General features: G+C 39.2%; 1 protein-coding gene across 3 annotated transcripts in view; it reads left to right on the top strand.

The window, feature by feature from the left end:
• Nucleotides 1–9,484, top strand: part of BSH (transcription regulatory protein SNF5, putative (BSH)) — a 65,325-nt gene extending 55,841 nt beyond the window's left edge. Inside the window, exons 7-12 of one of the 3 annotated variants that reach the window (XR_015689652.1) lie at nt 8,153–8,191; nt 8,267–8,355; nt 8,550–8,609; nt 8,728–8,823; nt 8,907–9,062; nt 9,176–9,484. Coding sequence is in view for 1 of the 3 variants with exons in the window: in XM_087672333.1 (XP_087528459.1) it covers nt 8,153–8,191; nt 8,267–8,355; nt 8,550–8,609; nt 8,728–8,823; nt 8,907–8,970 (348 nt within the window). In the remaining 2 variants the exon portion in view is untranslated. Of the gene's footprint in view, nt 1–8,152; nt 8,192–8,266; nt 8,356–8,549; nt 8,610–8,696; nt 8,824–8,906 lie in introns of all 3 variants that reach the window. The other 2 variants (XR_015689653.1, XM_087672333.1) reach the window with 2 other exon arrangements.
• The last annotated feature ends 4,685 nt before the right edge of the window (nt 9,485–14,169 follow it).

Here is a 14,169-nt window from a genome sequence, read left to right on the forward strand (position 1 = left end):
CTGCAAATAAATGCTTTGTTTGTGAATAAGAGGGTCATATCACTAAGGAATGCCCCAATAGGCAACAAGCTGGATAATAAAAAAATTAGGGAGATCCTAAGGGAGAGAAGGCCAAAACATCGGGTGGATTGGTGGCAAATGTTATTAATGATTAGTCCAATCATGATGGTACTGAGTTATATAGAGCATGGGGCAAAATCAAAGATCAGCATGTGCTAATCTTCTTTGATAATAGGGGGTGTGAGCTAACTTTATCTCCACGGACATGGCATTTTGTCTAGGCATGAGAGAGGATGAGATGGGACCCATGGGAGAAGTTGGTATGGCATGCAAATACTATGCAAAGCTTGTCTTTGTATTAATTTTTATGGAACATGTTGTGTGTAATACATTAATAGAACCATCTATTTTGCATACAAAATGTCGTAAAAATGGCTCTAAATTAGTAGCTATCAAGTAGGGATGTCCCCTCTCCCCCATACTCTTTGGACTCTATGTTGACGAGATAGAAGACCACATCACATGAGGAGGTGACAGGGTGGAGACAACAGTTGTATTGGTCTCTATTATGCTTTATATTGGTAATATTGTTCTAGTCTTTGAGAGTCATAGGAGGGTCTACAACATCTCCATGGTGTTCATGACTTTTGCACATCGCATAGATCGATAAATAATATTTGAAAAACGAAGATTATGATCTTCACACATTAGTCCTTGTGAGGAGGAGATTGGCCTTCACTTTAGGGACAGGACATGTGGAGGTTATGGACTCATATGTCTACTTAGGGGTCACATTAACTGCATTCGGTGGGAGATCCATGGGACAAACAGCTAGAGATTGATTTATATTAGGATATGTAAGATTGGCCATGATGGGCACTTTTACCAAGCACATGTCTAGGAGTCTCGCACATGGAGGTGGCTATTTGATACATTGGTCACACTAGCCATGATTTATGGTATATCTATTTGGACCCCTAGCATGGCTATATATCTATACACAGGTTGAGAGACCATAGATTATCATGCCCTCAGGGATGATCCGTAGCAAACCATCAATCCACATGAGATCATGAGAGCCGAGTTTGTTGTAACCCCCATGATGATGGAGGTCCTTTTTTAGACCATTAGCTTCATATATAAAGTGCACAATATGCATCCAAGTAGACTATCTAGGAGAGTCTTTGAGGTTATTGGGTAGCTAGTTGAGGCAATACATGAGATATCATGGTATGTAGAGGTCAAATAGTGGCTCACAAGATATGGGATGGAACCATCAATACCACATGAGATCATTAGAGCCGGGTTTGTTGTAACCCCCATGATGGTGGAGGCCCTTTTTTAGACCATCAGCTTCATATATAAAGTGCGTGACATGCATCCAGGTAGACTATCTAGGAGAGCCTTTGAGGTTATTGGGTAGCTAGCTTAGGTAGCATATGTGACTTCATGGTATGTAGAGGTCAAGCAATGACTCATAGGATATGGGATGGATGCAAGTCAGAGGTTGGAGTAATGTGAAGTCCCACTTGAAAACCAAAATATCGATCAGTTTGCCCTTGCTCACTCATTTGAAACCCAAGTGGATGTCCCACTCCATGTTGGAATGTGAATCCGTAAGAAAACCTCCAATGTTGGAATGTGGATCCATGTTGTTTTGAGTACTTGCAATTGTGTAAAACACCTCCAATGTCAATTTAACTCTCTCTAGTATCAACTCATTATCCTTGACATAAAGGGCCATGTCATAAGGATACTGAGTCTATCAACTTAGTCTTATTCCTCACAGGTAGCCTAAGGCCATGTAGATTGCTCACTCTCGAGCAAAGGAAATAGGGCATTGTCTCCACAAAGAGTAGAAAGAGGTAGGGGGCTAGAGGACAACCTTGGTGGATGGACCTCTTCAATCAGAACTCAACTCCACTTTGTCCTTCTATGAGTACCTTGCTGGTGGCTGACTTGTATAGTGTAGACATATTGCTGATCCACCCCTGGGAGAGGCCAACTGTCCTAGAATACCCTCTAAGAAGTCCCAATCCAGTCTATCATAAGAGCTCTCTAAGTCCACAAGAAGCATGACCATCCTCTTGTTGAAGAAGGAGATGGCAGTTATCAGCTCAACACACAGTGTAGACAGAGCAGAGAGTGAAAGTGTAGACACAATTTGACACACGATTAGATTCCAAGTGTGTAAGTGAAATACAAAGTGCAACCCTTAGACCTTACAGTTGTGTAAGTGCCTTAAGGTGCTTTCACACTTAAAAGTGTGTAAAGTGTAGTAAGTGATTGAATTGTGTAACATAAACACATAAATAGAGATTAATGTGATTGGGAGAAAAAGCCTCTCTTGCAGAGAGTAAAAAGTGCCCTAGTGTTCTATTGCGGATCATGGATAGTCCTCTGTGAGTGTAGACGTGAATCAAACCCAACAAACCCCCTTGGAGTGAAAAGTGATGAGCTTATAAGGATCATCCACCAAAGGAGATCAAATTTAAAGCATTGCGAAATGTTTCAAAGTTGTGAGAAAGAGCTTTGGTGAAGATATTTGCCACATTGTTTTTGGTAGGATAGTAGATAAGGCTGATATCTCCTACATGTAACCCCTCTCTAACAAAGTGATAATGTATCTCTATGTGTTTTGTATATGCAGAAACACTGGGTTTCATGCCATTGCAATGGCATTCTCACTGTTAGTAAACAAAGGAGTGGGCTCCGTGACAGATACATTAAGATTAGCCAACAAACGTCTCAGCTATACACATTCAATTGTAGTAGTGAGAGCTGCCTTGTATTCGGCTTCACAAGACGATGTGGCAACACTGGATTGTTTCTTGCTAAGCCAAGAAATACAAGATGAGCCAAGAAAGGAACAATTTCCATTTGTAGAGTGATGTGAATCAAAATCACTAGCCCAATCGGAATCACTGTAAGCATGTAATTGTAGCGGTCCTTCCTTGGCATAAAGCAATCCAAGAGTCATGATGCCCTGCAAGTAACGAAAAACACGCTTCACAGCTTGCCAATGTGACATGCGTGGGCTGTGCATATATCTACTTAGGGCTGAAATTGCAGATTGAATATTTGGCCTTGTGTTGCATAAATAAATGAGATATTCAATTGCTGCAATATATGTATGAATGTCAAACAAATCATTGTCATCATGCAAAGACAACTCGAGTCCAGTCTCCATCGGTATGCTAACTGGCTTGCAATCTTGAAAGCCAAATCTCTCAAGGAGTTTACCAATATATTTGGACGGACAATGCAATGACTCTGGCATTATGAATAAACTGAATGCCCAAATAGTAATGCAAAGGTCCCAAATCTAACATTTCAAAAGTTTGCTGCAAATTTTTCTTGAATGCTGAAATCTGATCGGCATGTGTCCTTCTGAGTAGAAGATCATCCATATAAATACAAATGACTAGCAAGGATCCCCCCTCTTTGCATACATAAAGAGTAGACTCTGATGGGCTATTAATGAATCCTTGGCTGAGTAAAAAGGCATCAATTTTTGTGTACTAAGCTCGTAGAGCATGCTTTAAACCATACAAAGTCTTTTTCAGCTTGCATGCGAAGTGTTTGGATTCGTCAACTGCAAAATCTATAGGCTGTTGAACATACACTTCTTCTTGAAGTTCCCCATGTAAAAATGCAATTTTAATATCAAGCTAGTGCACAATCCAACCATAAAGGGCAGCCAAAGCAACCATACACGTAATGGTGGTCACATGGGATGCAGGAACAAATGTCTCCTCATAATCAATGCCCTTTTTTTGTACATAGCCTTTTGCCACAAGCTTGGCTTTGTACTTATCAATGGATCCATTCGCTTTTCTTTTTAGCTTATAGACCCATTTAGTACCAATGGCTTTTGTGCATAGCTTTTTGCCACAAGCTTGGCTTTGTACTTATTAATGGATCCATCCGCTTTTCTTTTTAGCTTATAAATCCATTTAGTACCAATGGCTTTCTTTCCAACAGGCAAGGTAACTAAATCCCATATTTGATTCTTCAAGATAGAATCAAATTCAGCTTGCATTGTTGCCATCCAATGTACACTTTGTTGTGCATCCTCAAAAGAATCAGGCTCCTCATCACCAAGTGTGTTTGCTGCCATAACAAACTCCATTGTATTAGCATGATCATGCAGACGTGCTTATCTTCTAGTACAACTTGCAAGAGGAGCATCCAAACGATTATCTTTTAAAGTTTGCAAGTACCATTTAGGCATTTGTCTAGCCTCTTGATTTTGTATAGGCTCTTGATAAACCTCAAGTTCAGCATCTTGCTGAATATTTAGATTAGCCATAGGCTGAATTTCTACATGTTTAATGGAGTAGTTGGTTTAACATTTTGTTCATTTAATGAAGCTCCAACTGTATCGCCAAAAGAAATAGGTAGCAGTCCTTCAAACACATTATTTGTAGCCGGATATGTGCCAAAGCCAACGAGAGATAATTCTGATTTTTCATCAAAAATCACATCCCTACTGACAATGACTTTCTTGGAAACAAGATCATACAATCTGTACCCTTTGCTTTCACTATTGTACCCCACAAATATGCACTTGAGAGTCTTATCTAACCTCTTTCTCAATATTGGAATATGAGCATATGTAAGATACCTAAAAGTACGAAAGTGACCAAGTGAAGGGTTATGGATGTTCCAAGCCTCAAAAGATGTGACATTTTTCAATGCCTTGGTAGGGCACCTGTTCAAAATGTGACAAGCATACATAATTGCTTCCATCCAAAAACCGTGTGGTAGATTTTTAGCTTTCAGCATACATCTAGCCATTTTCATGAGTGATTGATTCTTCCTTTTTGCAAGCCCATTCTGTTGTGGAGTATATGCAGTATAATATTGACGTGCAACGCCTTTTTGCTTCAAAAAATTATTCATCAAAGAAGACGTATTTCCCCTCTCGGTCTGAATAGAGAGTCTTAATCCAATAGTCAAATTGATTTTCCACAAGTGCAATAAAAGCCAAAAATGTATCATACACTTCTGACTTTTTCACCAATGAATAAACCCAACAAAAGCGAGTGAAGTCATCAGTGAAGGTGACGAAATAATATCATCCACCCAATGACTTTGTTTGCATGGGCCTACATACATTTGAATGCACAGTTTGCAACCTGGCTGTTGCCTTAAAAGAAACATCACGAGGAAAAGAGAACCAATGCATTTTTCCCAAAATGCATCCCTCACAAATATACTCAGGTCTCTCCAAGAGAGCTAAACCATCTAGCATCTGAGTATGCTGTGTAAGCATCAGATTGCCATAGTTAATATATCCCATGCGAGAATGCCATAACTTTGCTTGTGACATAGCAAGAGTAGTAGTAGATGCCAAATAGACTGATTGATCAATCGAATGAGCATCTAACTCATAGAGTGCATGATATAATGTGCCAATCAATACCAAAGTCAAGAATTCCTTATCCTTGACCATGCATTTGTCATCATCAAATGTGACTTGCATTCCATACTTTGCTAAAGAAGAAATGGGCAACAAATTCTTCTTTATTCTTGGCACATATAATTTATCTTGCAAATAGAGAGTAGAGTCATCAATGGCTTTCAAGACAATCTCTCCAACACCTCTAATAGGAGAAGATGCATTGTTGGCATATTGCATAGATTTGCCAATAAGAGCTGCAACAACAGTGGTAAACAAATCCCTGCGGGATGTAATGTGCTTAGAAGCACTACTGTCAAAGAACCAAGTGCTAGCATCCTCTGTAGAGTTGAATGCACTATCTGCCCAAGAAGAATCATAATTGCAAGTGTAAAAACAGTAGTCACGGTCAATAACAAATGACACGGACTATGTAGCAGTAGCAATAAAAGGTGTATCAGAAATAGACATCCTAGATTCCTCCTTGGCAATGCATTTCTTGCATTTTGTGATGTAGTGACTTGGCTTTTTACAATAATGGCACTTGCCCTTCTTGGCTTGCATGTGTGGGCGCCCCCTCCCCCCCACCCCCCAAAACAATCCCTTGCTTTTTGTTGTTTTGTGAAGTGCCTGGACTCCTTGAACTCTATGGAGCATTCCTAGATTGACTGCCCTTTCCCTTCTCCAGAAATTACAGCAAACACCGAGTTGTAATTAACAAAACTATCATACTTGATTACTAGTGTTCAATGTGCTGAAATTTCCATAGATTTCAGCAAATAGCACGCTGTCCAATGCATGGATAGGGCTCAGTAGCACGAAAAATCCAAAAGCCCCAAAATTTTCTGACCCAAATTCCTAGAAATTTTTGCGATTTGTGCCCAAAAGCACTTGCTAAAGCAGAAATGCACCTTTCTTGCAAAAGCCCCTTGCTGTAGCTTTGATTTCCCGAATAAAATGATAAAATATACCTACCACCCCTGAGATGAGCTGGATGGATGCCAGAATTGCCGAGATTGGTGGCGGCAACCTAGAGGATCAGTAGAAGCTGGTGTTGGAGCTGGTGGTGGAGTTGGTGGCGCATAGGGGGCAGGTTGGCAAACAGAGCGGAGCTGGCTGCCCTGGCGAGAGGCAGGGGTGGTAGGTGCAGGCAGCACAGCAGGGCAGGGGGAGCAGGCAAAGCAGGAGGCAGGGATTGGGGCAGTGCAAGACAGGCTGACATCGCAGATGGCACTATAGGATGGTGGGTGGGAGGCAGCTGTGGCACTGCTGGACAGGTCCAAGTAGCGGCGGCGATGGCTGGTGCTCCAATTAGTGGAGAGCTGACGAGGATCTGGTGGAGTGGGCTAGCTTGACGAACTTCGAGCTCTAATACCAAATGTTGAAGAAGGAGATGGCAGCTATCAGCTCAACACAGTGTAGACAGTAGAGAGAGTGAAAGTGTAGACACAGCTTGACACACGATCAGATTCCAAGTGTGTAAGTGAAGTACAAAGTACACGGGGGAAAAGACCTCTCTTACGGAGAGTAAAAAGTGCCCCAATGTTCTACTGCGGATCATTGGCACTCCTTTGTGAGCGTAGGCGTGAGTCAAACCCAACACCTCTAACCAGTGTGCTATGCCCACTCAGTGGCCTTGAAGAAGGTGAACACATTATCCAATTTATTCCTATCTTGGATAAAACCTATTTGAGTTTCATTAATGATTTCTAGGGGGATGGGGTGGAGCCTATTGCCAATCATCTTGGCCAGTGCTTTATAGGCCATTGACAATGAGGTGATTGGTCTCCATCGGGATAGCTCCAAGCAGTCTCCCGCTTTTGAAGGATACTAACTAGACCTATTGACATGTTGCCTGCCAGAGCTGAATATCTCCTTACATGCCGGAATCATGGGGTCCTTCACCACCTTCCAAAATGCAAAGAAGAAAGCTCTAGACAACCCATCCTCTTCAGGGCATTTCTGCCCATCTTGTGTATGGAATGACTTGGCTATCCCCTCTGTGATAAGGGCAATGAGAGACCATCCTATGTCCCTTGTGATGAGGGATATGATGCAGTCCCAAACCAGTTGTCTACATTGCATAAACCTAGTCAGGATAGCCTCTTGTTGGAAGAGCTACCAATAGAAATCAATGGCGAGCTCCATTACCTCCTCTGGGCAAGAATGGATTCTCCCATATTGGTTGTGAAGGCTGCGGATCTGGTCTTTCCTGAAGTGTAAGGTTGGTGCACTTGAAAGAACTTCTGCAACACTACAAAAGACTAGTCATGCATGGTTCCCAAGGAGAATTGTTGGGCTGGCACAATTCAGCCACAACATTGTCCCTTTTGTATTTCTTGTGTTGGATTGGGCTTCAGCACATTTGTTGTGGTAGAATGCCTTCATCTTTGGTTGGACAGTTGGAATTTGTGGTCATCATGGGTGCATTAGAGTCTTATTATTATGGGAGGTGAGTTCTATTATATAGGTAGGTGTTTTCTCTTATGTGTGATGTGTGTGATCCATGTTTTGAGGTTATCTGCATGTTCTTACACGATGTGGGCTTCAGGAAGTTACATCCCCCTTCGAGTTCACACTACTATGCATGCTGGCCAGCCAGCTGTTTGTACATCTAACTAATACCAGCTGTTTGTACATCTAACTAATTATTTGGTACAACAGAGAGAGAGAGAGAGAGAGAGAGAGAGAGAGAGAGAGAGAGAGAGAGAGAGAGAGAGAGCTGATAATCTATTATTTTAACATCAGCCCGCTATTGCTGTAGCAATTCGTGAACAGCTGTATGAGGTACCAACTCTTCCATTGTAAACAGATGGTAGCTTTATTGTGGTGCGTCAAGGAACTTTTGAGTTTTTTTTGCAGATTGTAGTTCAGAGTATATCTTCAGGAAGGGAGACACGTGTGAGCAAGAAAATGCGCCGGGATTGGGCTTTGGATTTTAGTCAGTCCAGGTAGTACTCCAGCTATTGTTTCTTCTATTAACTCTTGCACATCAAAACTAATCAATATTTATGTTTCTTCCATTGTTTGCTGTTCATCAGAAGTAATTAATGGGTACTTTTTCTTCTTTAAGCTTTGCAAGTCAAAGCAATCAATAGGTAAGTGTTCCTTCTGTAATAATACTCGTGCATAAAAAATCATGCAGCAAGGCAACTTCTGCTTTTGAGCTTATGAAACGATCAAGCAGCAAGAGCAGTGCTGTAAGGTGGGTGAGTGGTAGCAATTCTCTTGATATAGGGAAATTCTATCTTGCCATTCTTTCTGCAATTATGAGGATTGTTTTAAAAAACAGAAAAGGGACCATGGATTTTCTGACCTCGCAGAAAAAGAACCGAGTGGGACTTCTTTGAACCGGTGGTGGAGATACTGACGAGAGAAGAAGTAGAAGTCCTGGAGGCCAAAGAGGAGCGTAATGCACGGTATGGAAAGTTCTTGTTGATCAACCTACCTTATGCTTTCTTGTTTGTTGCTCATGGAGACTTTCCTTGGTATTGAAATGCAGTCTGAAAAAGCGTCAAGAGGAGAAAGACGACCCTTATGTGAACAACCGTTATATGCGAGCTTGAACCAGTGGAAAGAATCCAAGTATACTGTATGCATATGACATCATGAACTCAACTAACCTGGGTTTCGACTTGAGGTCAATGTACTTGCCTAGGTCAAGCTTCTCTTTCCTCTCATGGATTTCTCAAATCCTCGTCTTCATTATACTTATAATTATAATGAACAATGCTTAATCCACATCTTGAGATAGTGTCTTGTTTCAAGCAGATCGAAGAAATGTTGACAGCCATGTACAACATATACTTTCACTATTGAAAGACATGTACAACATATACATCTATGAGATTGAACGTGAGCTAGTAGTACCAAAGTATCATGTAGGACACTGAATGTGAGCTAATATTCTTGTATCTTAGTCAAGACATGATTTTTGTGGGGAAAAAATAGCTAGTAGGAATAGTATCTTGAGGCAGTGTATCACTTATGAAACTCCTAAAACTCAAGATACTACTCAAAATATCGAGGGCCGAAATGTTTGAATAAGAATTAATTATTGATGCATGTATTTATGTAATAGATATTACTAATGGGCTATGGATCTTATCCTAAAGACCTCACAAGTTGAGCCTTTGAGGTCAAACTAAATGCAAATGGAGTGTTTGGTGCAAATACTTGTTTATTTATGTGCATATCACCTCTTGAAATTCTCATTTTATGCTTCCAACTCTCCCTCAACAAATATACAAAATAATAAAAGTGTATGTTGGTTAACAAGAGAATAATGGCGATGAGTAGGGGCATGTATCATGATGTACCTTACATTAAGGGCACAATGAAGTTCATGTTAGATCATATTAAAAATTCAAGAGTGGTATTGTCGAAAAAAGTCATACTAAGTACATGATTGTTCAAAATGGGAATAGCTAATTTGAATACTTCCTTGCTAGTCCTAAATGTTATGTAGTTTTGATGAATGTATTTGTTATAGTGTTGTTTATAAACATGTACTGTCAAGCTTAACTTATTCAAAACATCGATGGTAATGAATTTATGCTATGCTTAGTAGGTTGAATTTCTTGGTTTAATTGAATAATTAATATTGTATTAGGCATATCTCAAAGACTTAAATCATTAGTTTCTTGTTTTGTATGTATATTTAGATAATCTTATATATTACATTTCAATGCTTGAGTTTTGTGATTTGTCTCAATTTGAGACTGATTGCAATGATAATTCATGTGTTTCTCTTGAATGCTCAAAATATCTTGATTGGTAGTCTTAGGCCATGCATGAAATGGAATCTTTGGATGTTGAATAAAGGCTATTTCATGGTATTCCTTATGTATACTAGGTAGGAAATCTCAAGTTTAAAATGTCGTTAATGCTATGCACTCATACAAATGCATGTACACTCGATTTCGGTGAACCTTGATAATCCTTAGAGCATTGTTTCAAGTTTGGTGAGACGGTCTATTAGAGAGACGTTCACCTGATAGATTTGAGTCCTCGATGCATTATGTCTTGGTTACATATGCAAGAGAGCCTCTCACCTATGATGAGGCTATGTGTAGGGGTGACAGTCACCCCTGGGAGAGGGTTGTGCAGTCTGAGATACTCCTTGTACAAGAATATGACTTGGAATTTGGTTGCACTGCCTCAGGACAAGAAAGCTTTGCCATGAAAACGGTGTACAAGATGAAAAGTGTCCTTGGAAATCCCAAGCTGGCATAGAATGCGAGGACCAAGGACCACTAAGTTTTTTAAGATTAGGAGTAAAGATAGGAAGCATATGCTACGATGCTTGTGAGTAACTCTTAATGTGTTTTCTTTGATATACACATTGAACAACTTGGAGGATTGAAGTATAAACATGGAAGGAAATGATATTTTCATTATAAAGTTGGTGTCAAATTTCAAGTGAGGTTGCAAGAAGCTAGCTTGGTAGATATTTCAATATAAGTGTTTTCACGAATCCAAAGAAGAACTAGTCTTTTTGATTTTTCAATTTCCTTTGCATGCTTTCATTTGCATTGTTCACGATTTATGTGCATGCTCAATTGTGCTGATTATTACTCTTTTTCACATCCTTTGATCCCATTGTGTTTTTAATATGATAAGCGTCGTTCTTTTTGTTGCTACTCATATCGATTAGATTTACATAGAAAGAGAATTTCATTTTAAGTTCCTTCGTAATAAGTTGAAAGAGGATAAACTCAAGATAAATGCAAAAGGAGGTAATGTTCTTATAGGTTGCATGATGGATACTTAAACATGTTAAAATAATCCATGTTCCCTAAGTATTCCTTTAGTGGCTACTATTCACCAATAGGCTAAAATTTTACGTCCTTATGATTTTTTTTTTTTTTTGGAAAAGTTGAGGAGGAGGAGTTTCAACTTTGAGATTTTTTATTCATCCACATTTCTAAGATACATTGAGGTTATGAAGGCTCTTGCACCATTTATATGAAAGAATATTCAAAGAAATATATTAAATTTATCCCAATGTTTATAAGTTTTGGAATATATATAGAAACATTTGCCACATTGTCATATACCTAAGGTTTATATAGATATTGATCAATAGTAAAAGCTTTCTAACATTTTAAGAGAAGATCACACCAAATATTAAGATAAGATTAGATTTATTGATAAAAAGGTGAGGGATAGTCTAGTATTTTTATAATGAGTACCTTAAGAGTAAGAATCCAAATTGAGCTAAGGTTATAACTTATGATATATATATATATATATATATATATAGGCCATCTTTGCCTCTTATTAAGATTTTGGGATGTTTGTGTTTCAACTACATCACATTCTTAACTATTCTATTCTTTTAGACCACAATTTAGTTCATGTGTCATTGCAAGTTAGTCGATGACACACACACACACACACACACACACACACACACACACTCTCTCTCTCTCTCTCTCTCTCTCTCTCTCTCTCTCTCTCTCTCTCTCTCTCTCTCTATGCACCACACATTGCAACATGTTTCATGAATGCACTTAAATATAGATATATAGGCCCATCAAGCAAGTAGTATGACAAAGTTGTTTTCATGCAACAATTCTATTTCATTGATGTAGGACTCGCTCTGAGCCCCATGGTTGATTCTAGGTTTTGCTCATACATGGATAGGCATTCTATGACATTTTAGAGCTTCAGGGGCATGATGTTTGAGTAGATTGTGAATTACATTCTTTTTTGTTAGCATTTTTTGTTATGGTTTATGCTTTTACAATGGTACAATGGTAGCATGCCGTGATTAAAAAATTAGTCTTATTTTGATTGAGTTAAGAATTTATTTAGTTTAGCTTAATATCACAAATTTGCCCGAACTTTCTTTTTCTTTTTAAATCACAATCTTTAAACAATAGGAACAAAAGGTGTTGCTGCTTCTTTAGAAAATTAACATCCATGACTATTTGTCTATACTATTCTGTTATATCGGTATAATGCTTCATCATGTTCTTAACTTTGCCAAGAATATTTGACGCACTAGACTCATAACCGTGATCATTCACTTGTCGTTCAATTGGCTTAACCACTTGATTAGGGATCGGTCTTGCCACTAATTAATTGGCATGCGATTAGGTTTCATCATTTGGCTTTCAATATTTAGTGGAGCCATTTGGCTAGCCCCATTGGAATAGTAACATGAAGAGGGGTCGACAACATGGGTACATTTTGCATTATGCTTTCTCTTCCATTCAGACTGGTCATAGGTATACTAGTTGCTCCTTGACTTCCATTAGTCAATGCCAAATTATTTCCAAGACCTAGACTCAAATTTAGGTTTACCCTAGATGCGTAGGTCACTTGTTAAAAGTGCGACTCTACCTCTTCGGCTCGTGTAATAGTAGTGTCTATATTGACAAGAGCACCACTACTCAATTGCACTTAGATATTGAAGTCTAATCCATGTAAAAAGTACTACAGTTGGGCAGTAGGTGGAATCAAAATAGAGGTTTGCAATTTGTGAAACATCTCTTTTACTTTCTTGCCATAAGCTCGAGCATTCTCATGGGCTCTTGACATATCACATTCAAAACACGTAGCCAATACTAACCACCTCTCTCAAGGGTAAACTCTCTTCTGAAGGCTACAAATAATAAATCAATTATGGTTTTGGTTCCAACTTCCAAGCCATAATACCACATTGCAGCTCTTCCTTTCACAATCATGTTGAAAAACATTATAAGATGTCATTTGTCCTGAATTTGGCAATTGAACATTAATTTCTGAAACTCATTGATGTGGAGCTCCGCATCTTCCTCTGCTAACTCATTAAAAATGGGTAGAGAAAACCTAGGACTAGCAAATTCGGCATTCCTGTAGGTATCGCAATAATGGGTTGTACCATCATGACAATCGGGTTTGCTCTACGGGTTTATATCAGTGGGGTTACACTCCCACTCGAAGTAGATTGACTTTTCAAAGAAAAGAGAATGCTAGAGCTTTCTTCTTCCCTTGAGAACTGACTAGGATATTAATTGGGTCAACAAAACCTCTCTTTTTTTTTAGCAATATCCAACTAATACACTTAAAATAATATCTCCTAATGATTTCATCTCTTTGTCCAACCCTTTTAGCTCTCTCTTATCGTTGAATCTTGGCTTGCTGGTGTCTATCAAGAAATAACAGATCTATTTCAATGCTCTTTAGCATACACTAAACAGTTGGTCCCTCTACTAAACCAAGATTCGAAAAACCGCTACTTATTAGCAGCTCTCGGCAAATGCACCACCTGCTGTTGAGACCTAAAATGAGCCCAACACTGGCTCTAGGGCTCTAGTCGAGCCTCCTATGCTCACCAAACCATCCTCACGGCTTCGTGGCAGCTAGGAGTATTTGGAAGTTACATACTACTCTAAATAAATAACATGTTTGTATCGATTACAGTCCCAACGGTTTTGCCCTTCCCGACTCCACAGAGAGAGTATCCAAATATACAGGTGGCTAGTACCTCGAATCACATACAAAAAGAGCTCCCCCTAGCAGAATGTTGTGGCTCTAGGCTCTCCTACACCCTAGGGATCGGCCCCAAGATGTGTCATCTTACATACAAAACACGAATGCAACAGAGTCCTCTCATAATATAAGCAGTAAAGGATTCAAGAGACTGTATATAATCCTCACTTAATCTGTTTTTCAAGATATCAGGTGACAATTTTCCATAGAAATGAGCTCTAAAATATGCACTCAAATATATAAATAAAGAAAAACTAAGGCAAATCCTCATGCTTCACCTTCAT

This window comes from Lygodium microphyllum, chromosome 30 (genome assembly GCF_053477565.2).
Source record: "Lygodium microphyllum isolate KBCC chromosome 30, Lygodium_microphyllum_v1.1.10, whole genome shotgun sequence".
Lineage (NCBI taxonomy): Eukaryota > Viridiplantae > Streptophyta > Polypodiopsida > Schizaeales > Lygodiaceae > Lygodium > Lygodium microphyllum.